Below are 16127 nucleotides of genomic sequence, written 5' to 3'. Positions count from 1 at the left end.
GTTTAAGGTTCTGCAACCACCTTTTTCCCCCCGTATACCAATTCATTCATCGTGATTTTCCAATAAAAACAAGGTGAGAGCACACCCTGTGCTTTGCACAAGTAGTATTCTGATTGCTGTACATACACAAGTATGGATATCAATGCTTGCAAATTTTATTGGAGTCAAAGCCCTTAACCATATTAGAAATTAAAAGTAACACAACAAAGTAATACAAGAGTTGCTCTGGAGCGAGAATGCATCAAAGTTGAATACAGGCATTAGACTGCTTTACCTTTGCATCCAAAAGCAGTGAAGTTCACATCTTGCATAAATTCTTGCTAGACCTGAACATAACTTCTCCCATCATTTAGCGGGGGGGAAAAAAATTAAGCCTCATTTAAACTCTCCAAGTTTGGCAACATGAATTTTAGCCTGGAACTCCACCTAGGCAACTGCTTAGAGAGGTCACTGTCTTACAGTCCTCCACAAGTAAATTGCACTATAGATCCTTCACAGGAAAGTATTTACACAGAAAATGTAAGCTATTGTTGAAGCAACTTAATAGGTCTTTCCTAAAAATTTGCTAATGCATATCTAGCATTTTGTTGAGATCCTACACTCAGTGTAATTTAAATAGCATTTCAAACATTCCAACAGGAATCACATTGTTAAGAGAAGCAAGTGGCTTCTTCTGCACATTTTTGCAGACCTGCTTAGAGCCTGTGCATTTAGTGCACAAGTTTATAATGCCAGACCTCTACATAGGTACCTAATAAACGCTACAGAACAAAGTTCTTTGGAATGAGAGCAAGCATCTTTTCTCTAGGCTTTAGTGACTTAAGGCTTCTTGCAGCTTTGCTTGGTCAGTGAAAGCCAGAGGAAGTACCATCTGCTTTCACTCCTCATTTGGAACTAGTAATGATGTGCTTGGATAGACTAAGCCCATTGCAGTTTCAGACCAGCAGACTGGTGACAAGTCAGTTGTGGGTCACTCCAGGCCCTTCTGGAAGGAGGGATGCAAAGAAAGTCTTGAAAAAAACCCATGCTGTGCTCATGAATGATGGGTTAGTCGTCTGCAGTTCTTGAACTTGTCCCTCATCAGGAGATGCCTCAGATTCATCTGCTCTGCCTGCATTTTCCCCCTGTCAACATACAGGATATTTGGTAAATGAGGTCATTTCACAAATGCATTAGAAGAATCAGGTGTCAAACTGTTTGTATTACTACCCAGATGTAACTGTCAGACTACAAAAAGCTTGCAAGTATCTCCAGACAACAGTCAAAATAAAAAAACCACAAGCTAACCACTAGTACTAGTGGTTAACTCATGCTGTGTGTCCAAGAACACTGTTCAGGACAAACATGAAGCACCAGGACAGGTGAACTAGGTATGCATTTACAACCAATTACTTTTCACTGACATCAACTATAAGTGTCAGCTTGAAACAAGCCTCTGATTGCTTATATACTCAAATCCTACCACCGAGGTGCTATCTAAACCCTGTGCAGTTACAGATCTGCCCAGCCTGTGACCGACCATTCTCCATTGCAGCATCCAAAAGGTAACTTCAGCCTGAAATATTTTGTAGGAGAGGAATTAGCTACACCAAAGGAGGACTCAGGCTGGCAATTATTCCCCCATGGAAAATAGTTTAACAAAAAGCTTAGCAAAAAGCCTTTGCTATTACATGTAATTAGTAAACTGGAAGTAAAACTTCATGCTCATGGTTTAAAAAAATAGCAATACCTGTAAGTTATTGTTCTGGTCCTGGTTAATAGCAGCTTGAGGAGGAACATTGCCTGGGAAGGGCTCAACTGGTCTTCGCCTAAATGGAAGCCATCCAACATGGTGCCTGGGGAAAGCAGGAAGATTTTTATTAATACTGCTTAAACATTACTCCCTGTTACCACTGCAGTTCCAGTAACATCCGAGAGCTCAGAGCTGCAGACAGCAAGTTCGGCATATTAAGGTCTCTTCCTGCCCTGAACCAGTAAGTACTTTCAAAGCCTGCTAGCAGCAAACCACAACATAGGAGGGGAAGACTGAGCATCTGCTCACTCAAAATAAGCAGAACTACATCCAGGTTGCATCTGGCATGCTGCCAGAGGTACTAAGAGCCTGCTTGTCTGCCATGTTATGTACGCCCCAGCGTAACTTCCCTGTACCAGCCCCAAAAAAGGGGCCCAACAAAGAACAGGTAAACCAACAAAACAGGTCACATACACCTTCCTAGTTCTGTGCTTCTACAGCACCTGCACCTCCTAACACCCTACGGGTCTGTCTGCTCTACACTGCCAAGGTGCTGGGGCCTTAGACAACTACTTAGGTTTCAAGCAGAAAAAGCCAGCAACACCAGAATCATTAGTACAAGAACCGGTAAGATCACCCACTACCACTCATTCATATAATTTGGTCTAGGCACAAGGCTATATTATTAGCTAAATACCAAGTTATAACAGGATAGAGTGGTTCACCCTTTCCAGGTACAAGAGCCTGAAGTTCAGCTGTCAGAAAGCTGGCTGCAGTACAGCGCTCAGTACTTCAGCAAAACATTTTGAATACAATAGTAAATATTAGTACCATACTTACAGATACATCAGAACAGTGCCACTCATGACCAGAAGGAATCTGCTGACACTGGAGTAGAAATAGATAATGTTGACAAAAACATAGAACAGTGTTGCTGAGTAGAGCCAGTCCAACCAATCTCGGTTGCCACCCTCCTCCTCCATGAGGGGTCCCCCTTGGGCGTTCATCTGCAAGTTCTGGTTGGCCGCTGCATTAACCTGGGCAGCAACATTCTGGTTTCCAGGCTGATTTTGTGCAGGAAATGGGTCTGGGAGAGGAGCTGGTGGAGTCACTGGTGCCACTGGGATCTCCTGAGAACGTTGTGTGTGGGATGGGTCAGCAGATGCAGCAGTAGAAGCCAAGCTGAAACCAGAGAACAAAGTACAGAATAAGGCTAGCCAAGTTCTTCCACACTTAACAGATGGACAAATTTTCAGTGCCTAAGTATAGAATCAGATCACATGCAAGTGTAAAGCATCAAGTTTAGAGGCTACAGAAGTGTTAAGAACAAGTTTCAGTTCTACCCACAACACCAGTTGTATAGCGACTTCAGCAAGTCAAACCAGGCAGCTCCCACTTCACTAATAATTTCAATACTCTGTAAAAAATAAAGGTCTTCAGAGTAATCTAGAAGGCTTCTGAGGCTCTGTCACTGATTTCAGTCAGTGCTCTATGCACTGCTTTAAGCAGCCAAAAAAAGTGGTGAAGAGCTAAGGCTCAGCAGCAGGATTACATTTAACTCTACAGACACCTGCCCTTCAAATCAAGAGATCTGCAATTTGCAAAAATCAAAACCACTGGCTTACGCAGTAAGCCAAGCACCACATGAGTTAGAGGTACATTCCCACACCATCCAGTGTAAGTTACAATGAGTCTTCCAACCACTATCAAAAGAGGAAGAACTGCCAGAAGCTCTTTATTTCATTGTATTACAGTTTCTACTTCCTACTGGTATCTCTAGACAGAAAACTTACTATTGCATGTAATATTGTCTTGCATAAATCTGCTGAAACCAGGACATCTGAAGCATGCTGTAGGTTGTGTAAGATGAGAAGCCAGGAGTCATGCTTTGGAAGGGATGCCGAGATGTTTCCAGCCTTGGTTAAAAAGTTTGAACACATTCGTTAGAAACAGTGGACAGACAGCAAGTCATATATTACAGGAGAATGTAAATAGCTCCTGCCACTTTGTGCATACAAATGCAAAATTAATTCTTCCTTCCAGTATATTAAAGAAATCTCTTTATTCACACAAAGGGAAGATTTTAAACTGTCAGAACAGTGCATTTTCCTTTAGCTTCTTCCATGTTCACTAAAGCTTTTCCATATATAACCTCATCATCTTTGGCCCATATTAGGTCTACTTAAAAGACTACATGAACTGGCATTCATCACAAAGCCAACATTTTAAAAATCTCAGTGACGTATGTAAAAGTTGTATTTACCCATTATTGGCTTCTGCTGATGACTGGCCACCAGAAGAGTACGTTGGGTTTTCACTATTTGGGGAATATACAGATGGTTCTTGTCTAGCTTCTGATAACAACTTTGGCTGATCAGCTTTAATCTAGGGACAACAATGCAATTAGTGAGGTTTATTCAGGACACTAAACAAGCCTTATGCAAAAACATTACACCACACAGAATAAGCTCCTATTTTATAAGTGCTACACAGTTCATGCCCTTTGCGCTGCACAGTACCTCTAGACACTGACACTGCTCTTGGGCACCATGCCACAGCCACCTCCATCACTATTTTAAAGCTCCATAAAAAATGACTGGCATGTAAAACTAACTTGGTGTTACTCTTCACTTTCACCAGACCTACACCTGTATTTATTACTTTGTATGCATGTAATCAGGTCCCATCTGCTTATAAAAGTGTAATTGGAAGAAACAGATGGAACTGCACTCAAGACAGTTTGACTTTAGCTACGGTTAAGCATACACAAACTGCCATACACAGAACTCAAGAGCTGTGCTGTGATGATACATCTGTATAATATCCAGACCAAAGCTGGCTCACATCTAGCAGCCACCAGACATCAGTAGGATATGCTCAAATTGCCTATAATGGGCAATATAAACACCTCTAGACACATTAGCACATCCACTTGAAAGTAAAAACTGGTTTTAGCCGTTTGCCCTTAGGACCTGTAAGTACTCAGTTCAAGCACCACAGCTCAGCTTTGGCTTCCTCTTTACAAGCAGAGTTATTAATGAGAGCAATTATAGTGTCTTCAGCTAACAGCCTTCTTCCTGCCCCACATCTGATAGACAGGTCAGAACCACTTCCACTTGAGCTACTAGGTCTTCTGCCCACGAGCACAGCCTCTGTCCAAAGGAGCCTGGGACATGACAAGTCACACTATCTAACAGAACTGGATTTACCAGAAAGCATTTCAACTCCAAGCAGTGTGTTACAACTAGATTATAGGTTTGATGTTAATCTTAAGACGCCATGAGAATCTTTACTGATGAACCCATAGAGTCAATTCTTTACTCAGCTTAATGCAAATACATTCCCAAATCCCTAAACAAATTATCACAAATTAAAGCTCCCACTGCACTAGTAGGAAAATTCTGCGGTACCAGTGAAGTTTTAAAACAGCCACTGAACACTTCCTGGTTTTAGTCACTACCCCAAAATTCAAAGCAGTATGTTAACGTGGTACGGGTACCTCTGCACTGGTTTCTTGCGCATTGGCAGGAGTCTTTAAGTTGTACACCAAGTGAAGCGCATGCAACTCCCCATGCTAAAAACATAAAGAGAAGACATGTTAAAAAAACAAAATCACTTTTCTGGATATATTTCAGCACATGGTAAAAGACTTTTTTGTACCTCTGGCAGCAACTCTCTGAGATAATGATGATCAAGCAGCAGCTTCCCAGCATAAATCAGCTTTTGGTCCTCTTCAGGCTTTGAAGAAAGAAAAACAAGGAACAGGATTACTTGCTCTGCCGAGCACATGCAAGCGGGAACCGACACAGCTGGCGGGCAGCCAACGGCACAGCTGGAACACCCCACGCGTTACGGCACACAGGCAGCCGTGCGCAATTAAACTCCGCTAACGAGATGAGAGCCACTGCAGCGCGAGATCACCGCCGCCGCGGTCCGACCCGGCAGCAGGCCCTAAAACACCCCCTCGGCAAAGAATGCCGCGACATGCCGGCTCTTCTAGGGTCCCGACAAAAACACCTGTGCTTCCCAGAGACAGGCCTGGAGCGCCACTAGCCCCTCCAGCACCGGCGGGAACGCCAAGCGCGCCGGCTACAGCCCACCCGGTGACTGCTCCCGGCACCGGGAAGCGGACCGCCCACTCACCGGGGCCCCGGGCACGAGGCCGCGCAGCTCGGCCTTGAGGCGGCGCACGGTCCAGGCGGGGGCGGCGCAGAGACGCAGGTCGCGGTGCCTCTGCGTGGGGCTGCGGACGACCAGCTGCAGCGGCGGCTCCATGGCGGGACTGGCAGCCCGGGCTTGCGCGCCCGTGCCCTTTTATAGGCGCGCCCCGCCCTGCCGCAGGGCCGCGGTGGCTGCGGCCGGTTGGTCGCGGCGGGGGAGGGGGCGGGGACTTCTACGTGGACCAATAGGACGCAGCCCCGCGTGCGAATCAGTGTGAAGGAGGTACGAGAGGCGCAGGCGCTGATTGGGCGGCGCCGGATGAGGGGCGGGGCTCCGGCTCTCGGCACAGCCTCACCATGGCGACCGCGATGCCCAGCGCCGCCGCCATGGGGGGCCGGCGGCCATCGGTGTCTCCGCCGGTGCCAGGCCCCGGCCCCTGCCCTCCGTCCCGCCCGGCGGCGGCCGTCGCGTTCGGCCCCCGGGTCCCGGCGGCCTCACCGCGCCCCGCGATGGCCGCCCGACCCACTCGAGCCGCGCTGGGCCTGGGGGAGCTGAGCCCGCCCGCCAGGCCGCAGCCGGCCGCCTCAGCGGGCCCGGGCCAGCCCCCGCTTGGGCTCCGAGCAGGGGATGCGTAACCGGTGCTCGGCAGCGGCTTGTCCCTCAGACACCCGTCCCGTGTCCTGCCGGCCTGCCCCGGCCTTGCTGCCGTGCCGCCGCCCCGTGCGCCCACCACCGGCAGCGCGGGTGCCCGTGTGTTTCTGGCCCTCCAGCCCCGAAGGCAGGGGGGCTCCCCGCAGGCCCCCCTCGCGGCAACCTCCTGACCAGCTTCAGCAGCAACGCCAGCTTTAGGGATCCCAGGCTTCACTCTTCCCGCATCGCCCACAGGAGCAGCACAGCCCTCTGTGGGGCCCTGCGCACGCTGCATCCAGGTGAAACCTTTTCCCTGTGGTGGTTTTACCAGATAGGCCTATACCTCAGTAGGTTTATTGCTGAGCTGGGGGCAGGACCCACCATGCTTCTGTGCGGGGCCAAAAGGGGGGTGAAGGGGTGTTGTGGAGAGGTGGTAATTCAAGAAACTATCACTGACAAACCCCTAAAACACAAAAACTTAGAACAGCAGCTTCTGAGTCCTCCTCCCCTTACCCATCTTCCTTTGAGATGTGATCCAGCACTGGTAACATCAGTAGTAATGATCCTGATGAACCAGGAGGTACTTTAAAACAATATTGTAGGAACGTGAGAAGTCAGTTTTGTCTGCCAGCATCACATATTTACCCTGCATGTTTCATTAGCTGCTCGGTATTCCTTGGCAGCCAGACCTGTTGCCCAAAGGCATGGATGAGTCTGCAGCCAGTACCAGATTTTGCAACCAGAAAAGACACTCTGCCATGGGGGTGCATCACCTTGCAGCTTCCTGGGGAAGAGCTGTGCCACAGGGCATTGCTGCCTTGGGAGCTGGGGGGGGGGGGGGGGGGAGGGGGTTGGGCACGGAAATCACAAAGAAATGCAGTGAGCCTACATCTGGTCTAACAAACTCTCCACAGCTGTCAGGGAATGTCCTTGTGAGGATGGAGGACAGCAGCAGAGCCCGTTCCCGTGTTGAATCCCTCCCCATGACAAGCACCGAAGCAGCAAGAATCACTTCCGAGCTGAGGCAGTGCTCCCTGCCTGCTCTGCCCTTGGCTGTCCTGGCTGGACAGGCTCAGCGCTCAGGTGGGCTTTCCCTCCCCAGCCTCAGCTCTGCATCCCCACCAAGCCAAGGTGGCACTGTCAGAGCTATGTGCTGCTCTTCCTCTGCAGACAGGGACCTTGATCTGTTGTCCCCCAGCTCCTGATGGCAGTGGAGGAGGGAAAGACAAATACAGTGTCCAAGGCTGCCCTTGCCAATGTCCCCTAGTAAGGTCAAGGTGACTTTGCTGTTTGTGCAGGTTGCAGCCTTTGCTCAGAGTGAACAGAGGGCTCCGTGGGTGGCAGGGACAGGGTAAAGCTGTGGAGATACTGGTATCAAACCAGGTTCTCAGGCTCAAGGTGTGTGTTCTGCTGGGACTCCCTGCAAGCTTGCTGGCCCATGGACCAGGTGAGTAGCTGCAGTCACAGTGCCAATCCTGCCTTGAGCTCAGATTCCTGTGTTTCTCCCCAGTGTCCACGGATAAGAGAGGCAGAGATTGCCTGAACTGCCCGCTGCCCATTTCCTGCCTCAACCCAGCTTTGAGCAGGGCGTGGAAGAGGGACCTCCTGAGGTGCCTGCCAAACTGAGTCCTAAACCTTGGCAGCCCCCCTCCAGGTCAGGGGGTGCTGAGCCCCCTGGAGAGTCAGGCTCTCACTTCCAATCACCCAAAGCAGCACAGAAGTGGATCTGGAGTCAGTGGACATGTCTGGACATTTGGGAGCACATGCTCTTGTCCCAGGGGCTGATTCAGAGCTCTTGGTACTCCAGCAAAACAAATACCTGCCCTGATACTGTCTGCTTAGCTTAGGTCTCACTCTGTAGCAGCAGATTTGGGGACATGGCACAAAACAGCAGGCATGACCAGCATGTCACCCCCACAGTCCCGCTGAACAATTAGCTCTGATTTACCAAAATTGGAGATGAAGGGCTGCAAGCTTCTTTTGTCACTGGTGCCTGCGTAAATATTAACCCCGTTGTAAATCAGGATTATCTCTCTGACCTCAACACAATTACCCTGTTTAAAAAAACCAAACACAACCAAACAAAAAAACAGGGGGGTGGGGGGAAATTGCTGATGAGTTTACAGTTCTGTGTGCAGTCAGGCTCATTTTCACCACCTGGCAATCACTCGGCACAGCAGGAGAAGCCAGTGGAGAATTTGCTGGTACACAAGGAGGTGTCCCGTGGCCTCGCAGCCCTTTGCTCACCCAGGTGCAGTGACGCAGGGGAAGAGCCTGCCAGGAGCCGCGGGCCAGCTTGTGCAGGCCTGGTGTGGTGGCGATAGCAGAGTCTGATGCAATTTTGTGCCGTCCAAAGGTTGCTCCACAGGCCAGGATAGGGTAAGGGTTGGAGGACAGCGTGATCCAAACAACCGGGCTGATTCTTGGGATAGCGTTCAGATGTATTTATTCAGTAGGAAGCGTGTTGTGTGTCTGGCTTCAAAAAGCGTTTCATGACGCTGTTGTCATGGCCCCTTCGGCTGGTGTGGCAGCCCCCTCGGAGCCTGCGAGGACTTCAGCCTTGTCAGGTGCCCCGGTGCTGGCAGCCTGCGGGCAGGCAGGGAGCTCCGGCATCGCACAGGGCTCTGCAGGGCAGGGGCTGCCCGCGCCTCTCGAGCATTACCGCGCCTGAACGGAGCCAGTTCTGCCGCAGACGCGTCCCGAGGGCGTCACCCGCGGGCACAGCCCGGCAGCACCGGGGGCACGTGCTGTGGCAGCCTGGTGCCGGGGCGGGCAGGGGAAGGCGAGCGCTCTGCCGTGCAGCCGGTGCCCCAGCAGCCCCCCTCTCCGCTCGGCTGTTCCGCTGCCCGGTAAAGCAACTCGTCCCCGAAGTGCCCGACCCCCCCCCGGGTCCGCGCTGACCCCGGTGCCATCAACCCTTGCTGCCGGCCGGGGGGCACAGCCGGAGGAAGCGTGTAACCGGGGGAAGGCGGCACGGCGGCTGCTGCCGGGGCTGCCCTCGGCCACAAGGCCACCGGGCCGCGGCGGCGGGGGAGCGGGCGGCCCCGGCCGGGCCCCTCTGCCAGCGCGGGGCCGCGCCGGAGCATCCGCGCGCTGAGCCGGGGCCCCCACAGCGACACTCGCCGGGACGCCGGTCGGGCGGCAGGGCCCAGCGGCCCCGAAGCGGGGCGGGCGCCCGCCCCTGCGGGGCGTGATCGTGCCGCTAATGAGGGTCCTGGTAGCGGCGGGGTGCCCGGGATTACCGGAGCGGGGCGCGGGGCCGTCCCGTCCAGCCCGCCCGCAGCGCCGGGGCCGGCCGGGGGCGGGCCGCGGAGGACCGGGGGGCGGGCGGGGGGGCCGGGGCGGGGGCCGGGCGTGCGGCGCAGCGGAGCGGGCCCCGGCCCGGGGCGGGGGGAGCGGCGGGGGGATGCGCCGCCGCCCGCCCGGCCCCGCCCCCGTTGCCACGGCGACGTTGTCAGCAACCCGCCGGCCCCGCCCCCCGGCCGGCGGGGGCCAATGGCGCCCCGGCGCCCGGCCTGCTCGCCGGTGACGTCATGGCCGGTGAAAATCCCCCGTGGCCGCGGGAGCGGCGGTGGCGGCGGCGCGGCCCCGTGGCCCGGCGCGGCCCGGCGCGGCCCCAGCATGGCCAAGCACCACCGCACGCCGGCGCGCTCCGCCGAGCCCGTCATCGAGGTCAAGAGCAAGGTAAGCGCCCGCCGTGCCGCGCCGTGCCGCGCCGGCGCGATGCCGGGGCCGGTTCCGCCGGGTCAGGAGCGGGCGCGCCGCCCCCGCGCCGGGCAGCACACGTGGGGCGGCACCGAGCACCGGGCAGCGGCGCGGGAGCCAGGCCGTGCGGGGGCTCCGCTCCGCTCCCCCGCGCTGCGCTGCGCTGCGCTGCGGCGGCGCTGCCCGGGGCCTCCCCGAGCCCGGCCCGGCGCCGTCCCGCACCGTGGGCTCTGCCGGGCCGCGGGCCCGCTCGGCGCGGCCGTCACCGGCACGGGGAGCGCTCGCCAGATGCGCGATGCGCCGTGCCAGTAGCCCCGGTGTGCAGGCTGGCTCTGCCGGCCCGGGCGTGCTGGGTGCACGGCCATCCCGGGCACACACCTCGCCCAGATGTGTTCTTGCCCAGATGTGCACGCTCGTCCCCGACTGTGCCATCACCCAGATGTGCACCCCCAGCCACGGGTGACATCCCCCCCCGCCGTGCACCCTCACATAGCTGTATGCCCTCCCAGATGCAATCCCCCAGATGTGTCTGCTCAACCAGATGTGTACTCACCTGATGTACCCCCACCCAGATGTGCACCCTCGCCCACTGTGCCCACCCACCCAGCCCTTTGCACAGCCAGATGTGTGCACTCCCCTGCTGCACCCTTGCCCAGCTGTGCCCTGCCTGCCCGGACCCCCAGGTGGGTGCTGCTGCCCCCCGTTCCGGGTGCTCTGGCCACCGCTGGCCCCAGCAGCCAGGGTGTGACCCCCGGCAGCGCCATCCTCGCAGCGTTCCTCAGCCTGCTCTTAATTGGCTTCCCCTTCGTCGTGACTGAAGGAGGAGGCCATAATTAACGCTGTTGCTCACCAGGTGACATGGCAGTGCCCGTGTGGCAGGGAAGGGCCTCCCGGCAGCGCGGTTCCTGCCATGGCTGGTGGTACAGCCGGGAGGCTCTGCCTCTGGGCACCCCTCCACCCCGCCACTGCGGTGCCTGGGCAGGAGAACGGCTCCGGTCCTCTCATTTTGCTTTTGGGATGGGCCCTAGCTGACAGGCACCGCCACCTTGTTGCTGCTGAGGTTTTGGGGTTGGCAGCGCCTGGCTCTGCCTGCCCTGTGGTGGTTCCACACCGTGCCCTGCCTGCTTTGGTCCTGCCGGCCACAGCCAGCCCTGCCCTGCCTCACCCTCCTCCTCCTCTTCCTCCTCCTCTGCAGTTCGACGCCGAATTTCGCCGCTTTGCCATGAAGCGCTCTGGCGCGGGCAGCTTCCAGGACTTCTACCGCCTGCTGCAGACGGTGCACCAGATCCCACGGGTGGATGTGCTCCTGGGCTACACGGATGTCCACGGTGACCTTCTGCCCATTAATAACGATGACAACTACCACAAAGCCCTGTCCTCTGCCAACCCCCTCCTCAGGGTCATCATCCAGAAGAAGGGTAAGCGGGATCTGGAGAATGGCACTGGCCTTGTCCTCCCCATCAGGAGAGAGGAACTGCATCCTGTGGCATCGCTGGTGCCACGTTTGGGCTGTACTGGTGGTGGATGTGGCCAGTCACGTACTCTCCGGCCACCACTTTGGTGGATGGAGGTGGAGGTGGTGGCACTGGGAGGCTCCCAGAGCCCTGCTGGGGCTGTGGCCCCCCCACGGGCTCTCCCTGCCAGTCCTTGCCTGCACCGAGGGGCACCCGCCCCAGCCCAGCCCTGCATGACCCAGCGAGCAAAGGCAAATCCTTGTGATCCACCCCTTTGAAGTCGTGTTTTCCAGCTGGCCTTGCGTGGGCTCCCAGAAAACACCATGTCGCTCCCTTGAGTGCCGTGTTGGGAGCCCAGTCCGGTTCCCTGCCCTGAGGTGGTGGCAACCATGGTTTTGGCAAAGCTCTTGGGGCACTGGGTGCTGCTGAGTTTTTGGTGGTGGGAGGAGGCTCCTCTCCTCCCTGGCGGCCCAGGGGCTTGCCCTGACCTTAGTGGTGCGTTCCAAGAGAGCAGCTTCCTCGCCCAGGAGTGCAAAATCACCGTGACAGCAGTGTCCCAGCCAGGGCGAGAGCCTGCTGGTGACACGCACCCCGGGTACATCTCTTCGCCAGGGAGATGAGCCTCTCCCCTTCCACTTGGTTTAATAGCACCAAGGCTTTCTCTTTAGTAGCGCCATCAAGCAACAGCGTGCAAAGTTGGAGCCTGATCTAAAAGCCCCAGTTCCCTGGCTTAGTGCCTGGGGTGGCTCTGTGTTTCTAGTGCACATTAGTGGTGTGCAAAGCCCCCGGGCAAGGACGGATGCCGGCAGCTGGCCCCGGCTGCTGTGCCAGTTTCCCTGGGTTCTTGCATCGGGGTGGTGCAGGATGCCCTGGACGTGCATTTCCTCAGGGGCCATGCAGCATGGGGGATGGCAGGTGATCCAGGATGTCAGTGCGAAGGAGCTGGAGCCTGTGGCACGCACAGATGCTGGTGCTGAACCATCCCCTGCTCCCAGACCAATGCCTGGACCCAGGCTGCGGCACAGAGAGCCGGCATGGGGCTGAGTGTGCCAGGGCTGCCATGGGAGCGTTGCTCCTGCTCCCAGAGCCGCCTTGCCTGCTGCTGGGAAAAGCCTGCGAGGGCCTGTGGGTGACTGGGCTGAGCTGGAAAGGTGCAGTGAGCGGGCAGCCACAGCGCTGGCACTGTGGGCAGCGTGATAAGGAGCATGAGGAGGCAGCACTGGCACTTGGCCGTGCCCGCAGGAGAGGGCCCATGGGACCAGCAGCACCACAGAAGGCGAGTGGAGAGGCCAGGAGCAAGCCCTGGTTGAGTCACAGCTGATTTAAAATGGATCCAGGTCATCCCGAGGCAGGGCTGTCGTTGAACCAGTCCGGGTCGGTGAGGAATGCGGCTGCAGTGTCTCTCACACACCGGGCGTGGGGGAGCTGTGCACACGCGTGCGTACCTAGGTGTGCACCCCTCGGTGGGCTCCCCGGGTCCTGACGGGGGCTCAGAAAGCAAAGGCCGCAGCCTGGTTCCTCTCGGTGCCACCAGAAGCCACCCCTGTGGGGCAGCCTGTCGGGGACGGTGGCACTGGCCCTCGGGGAGGGCAGGGGAAAGCCCGGTGCATCACCAGGGCCGCCGGTGGGCTCGTCCTTGGGGTGCTGGACCTGCCTGGCCCAGCTACTCTGTGCCCCTTGGAGAGGAGCCGTGCACTGAAATAGCTGTGGGAAAGCCTCCACCGCCCTTCGCCGAGCTAAAAATACGCTGGGCTGCGTGTGCAGGGAGATATTTATAACCCAGGAGCCCTGGCAGGCTGGCTTGGCTAGGGAGAAACCCCGCATCCCCTGGGCCCGGGGGCATCCCCAGCCCCCCTGTGGCTGGAGCAGGGTCTGGGTGCTGGTGGGAGGCACTGTGGGGAACGTGCCAGCAATGCAGCATCCAGATCTGGGCTCCCTGTGGAAAGGGACAGGGAGAAACCAGAGGGGGCCCAGGGGAGGCTCCCTGGCACCTGGTGGATGTGGCCAAGGGGGGGACATGCTGGAGCTGGGCCCCCTGGAGCAGCCTTAGGGCAGGGTCAAGGAGTGTGGAGTCAGACTCTCCATGGTGGTGCCAGACGATGGGATAAAAGACAGTGGCACAAATCACAGTTTGGGATGTTCAGGGGCCCTGGGGATGCTGCAGGCCTGGGGAGGAGGGGTGTCCCTGTCCCTGGGCTCCGCAGGACACAGCTGTGGCCATCCCTATCCCGTGCAAGCAATGGCCCTGCGCTAGCACGGGCAGGGGATACCAATGCTGTCTCACGGGGCTGGACTCACCCTCGGGAAGCTGGCTGCCACCACGGCACCGCCTTGTGCAGGGGGTCCCTTTCCCCAGACCCAAAGTGGGGCACGGCTGTGGCTCCTGGGCCGGCAGGGCTGGCAGTTCTAGTGTTAAGCTGCAGAGTTTGGCTTAAAGTGTGATTAAGGCTGAATCACCGCCTGGATCCCACTAATCCTGGCCTTGTGTATGCTGGGTAATCCCGGGAGATGGGCCCGGTGGAGACAGGCTGCAGGAAAAGCCAGGGTGATGCTCGGGGGAGGAAAAGCTGGCGAGACCCATGAGCAGGACACTTCTCCCACTGGCTCCCCCAACACCTGGGGCCACGGGCACATGGTTATGCCCCCAGCAGCTGTGGTGCCTGACACGTGTTCTCCCTCGCTCCCGACAGCAGAGTCCGATGCTGGTGTCTTCGCCTCCAACTCCCTGCAGCGGAAGAAGAAGGGCTTGCTGCGCCCCGCGCACTACCGAGCCAAGCCTCACCTCCTCATCGGCATGCCCCAGGACTTCCGCCAGATCTCCTCCATCATAGATGTGGACATCTTGCCGGAGACCCACCGCCGTGTGCGGCTCCACAAGCACGGCTCCGACAAGCCGCTGGGTTTCTACATCCGTGACGGCGTCAGCGTGCGCGTGGCCCCGCAGGGTGTCGAGAAGGTGCCCGGCATCTTCATCTCCCGCCTAGTGAAGGGTGGCTTGGCCGAGAGCACGGGGCTGCTGGCAGTGAGCGACGAGATCCTGGAGGTCAACGGCATTGATGTGGCTGGCAAGTCCCTGGACCAGGTGACAGACATGATGGTGGCCAACAGCCACAACCTCATCATCACCGTCAAGCCGGCCAACCAGCGCAACAACGTCATCCGCAGCAGCAAGGCCTCGGGCAGCTCGGGCATGTCCACGGACAGCACCCCTAGCCAGCAGACCCCCAGCCCAGCCTCACAGTACCTGAGCAACTACAGCACGGCCGAGAGCGACGAGGAGGGTGACCTGGTCATCGAGAGCGACAGCGCGCCCCACTACATCCCCGGGGGCTGCCCCAACGGGGGCCCCACGGACAGACCCCTGCAGCGGAGCCTGTCCCCGCACAGCTCGCGGGGCTCCCTGCAGTCCCTTGGCAGCCACGACGGCAGCCCCGGCCGGGGCAGCGGGCGGGAGGAAGGCACCCTCCTCACCCTATAGCCGCCGGCTCCCCCGCCACCCCAGGGTGGCTGGCTGGGTCCCGCGCAGCCGGGCTGGTCGTGCGCAGCGGGTGATGAGGGGGCTGGCGCGCAGGGGCAGAGCAGGGCAGCCCACTGCCCCTCCTGCCACCCGTGCCCCCGGGAGCCCCGCTGCGGCCCCCGCTGGGCACTGCCCTTCCGAGCCTCTTGCCTCCTACCCCCCTCCTTCCAAGCAAGTGGGGTTTTTTAATTGTTTTATTGAAATATGCATTATCAATTAATATATTGCAATGGACAGTAAAACCTTTTCTAGAAAGCACCCCACTTGTCCCTGGTCCATGTCGCCACAGGGGTCGGCCCCCCACAGCCATGGGGCACAGCCCCCTCCCAGACACAGGCCGGGGCAGGCACACCGTCCCGCAGCCCCACTGCCCCATCCCACATGCCGTGGGCCAGCACAAGCCCTGTGACCAGCTCTACAGGTCCCCTGGGAGCGGGGGGGACAGCGGTGGTGGGGACCCCAGCAAGGCCCGTTGTGGGGAAAAGGGGGGGGGTGGAGGGATGCTGGAGCACGTCCCTCCCCCTGTACATCCCTGTCCCATGGCACTCGCCCAGGCTGTTTTGGGCAGCGAGCCTGGCGTGGTGGCCCGACACAATGAGCCTTGCCTGGCCCCCCAGTTCCCACCTTGTCACCGCTGCAGTGCCCTCACTACTCAGGGGACACTTCAGTGACATCTGCAGGGAGCTGGGTGGCACCCGGGCTGGCAGCACCACCTTGGCTGTCACCTGGCCCCAGTAAACACCACCGGGGTGGTACAGCTCCATCTTCCTCCTGCCCACCTGGGGCTCCCCGTGCCCTCAGTCCCCCTCTCAGCGCTGAAGTGCCACGCTGGTGGCAGCTCTTGCCTTTGCTTTGCTGCTGGCCTGGCCCAGCCCGGCACCAGCACCTTCCTGCCCGCAGGGATGGAGCGATGCCCCAGCAGCTGCTG

The 16127-nt window shown here is 57.6% G+C and overlaps 2 protein-coding genes across 5 annotated transcripts; one reads left to right on the top strand and one right to left on the bottom strand.

Annotated features, from left to right (window-relative positions):
• Positions 1 to 133: 133 nt before the first annotated feature.
• HERPUD1 (homocysteine inducible ER protein with ubiquitin like domain 1) lies at positions 134 to 6034 on the bottom strand. Its single transcript, XM_056360320.1, has 8 exons — positions 5876 to 6034; positions 5393 to 5470; positions 5232 to 5306; positions 3996 to 4117; positions 3526 to 3648; positions 2573 to 2914; positions 1730 to 1835; positions 134 to 1124 (listed from the first exon to the last, which is right to left on the bottom strand). Exons 1-8 carry the CDS (start codon positions 6005 to 6007, stop codon positions 960 to 962), a joined length of 1143 nt encoding a protein of 380 aa, XP_056216295.1. The 5' UTR covers positions 6008 to 6034; the 3' UTR covers positions 134 to 959.
• A 3883-nt stretch (positions 6035 to 9917) lies between these two features.
• PARD6A (par-6 family cell polarity regulator alpha) lies at positions 9918 to 15457 on the top strand. Of its 4 annotated transcripts, none has more exons than XM_056360302.1 (3): positions 9918 to 10207; positions 11424 to 11646; positions 14376 to 15457. In XM_056360302.1, exons 1-3 carry the CDS (start codon positions 10019 to 10021, stop codon positions 15158 to 15160), a joined length of 1197 nt encoding a protein of 398 aa, XP_056216277.1. In that variant the 5' UTR covers positions 9918 to 10018; the 3' UTR covers positions 15161 to 15457. The 4 variants fall into 4 exon arrangements, with proteins under 4 accessions (XP_056216277.1, XP_056216276.1, XP_056216274.1 ...); XM_056360301.1 differs by having other exon boundaries at positions 9922 to 10207; positions 14373 to 15457; XM_056360299.1 differs by lacking the exon at positions 9918 to 10207 and having other exon boundaries at positions 10237 to 11646; positions 14373 to 15457.
• The last annotated feature ends 670 nt before the right edge of the window (positions 15458 to 16127 follow it).

This window comes from Falco biarmicus, chromosome 15 (assembly GCF_023638135.1).
Source record: "Falco biarmicus isolate bFalBia1 chromosome 15, bFalBia1.pri, whole genome shotgun sequence".
NCBI lineage: Eukaryota > Metazoa > Chordata > Aves > Falconiformes > Falconidae > Falco > Falco biarmicus.
The sequence above is the reverse complement of the archived record's forward strand: the minus strand, read 5'-3'. Positions and strand labels throughout refer to the sequence as shown.

Excerpts from the sequence above, each read along its gene's own strand:
- HERPUD1 (XM_056360320.1), bottom strand. The coding sequence starts at position 6,007 with ATGGAGCCGCCGCTGCAGCTGGTCGTCCGCAGCCCCACGCAGAGGCAC. Across the intron at positions 1,836-2,572 it reads GGCACTGTTCTGATGTATCT|GCACCATGTTGGATGGCTTC; the intron begins GTAAGTATGGTA and ends TGCTTTCCCCAG. Across the intron at positions 1,125-1,729 it reads ACCAGAACAATAACTTACAG|GGGGAAAATGCAGGCAGAGC; the intron begins GTATTGCTATTT and ends GTATGTTGACAG.
- PARD6A (XM_056360299.1), top strand. The coding sequence starts at position 11,139 with ATGGCTGGTGGTACAGCCGGGAGGCTCTGCCTCTGGGCACCCCTCCAC. Across the intron at positions 11,647-14,372 it reads GGTCATCATCCAGAAGAAGG|CAGAGTCCGATGCTGGTGTC; the intron begins GTAAGCGGGATC and ends CGCTCCCGACAG.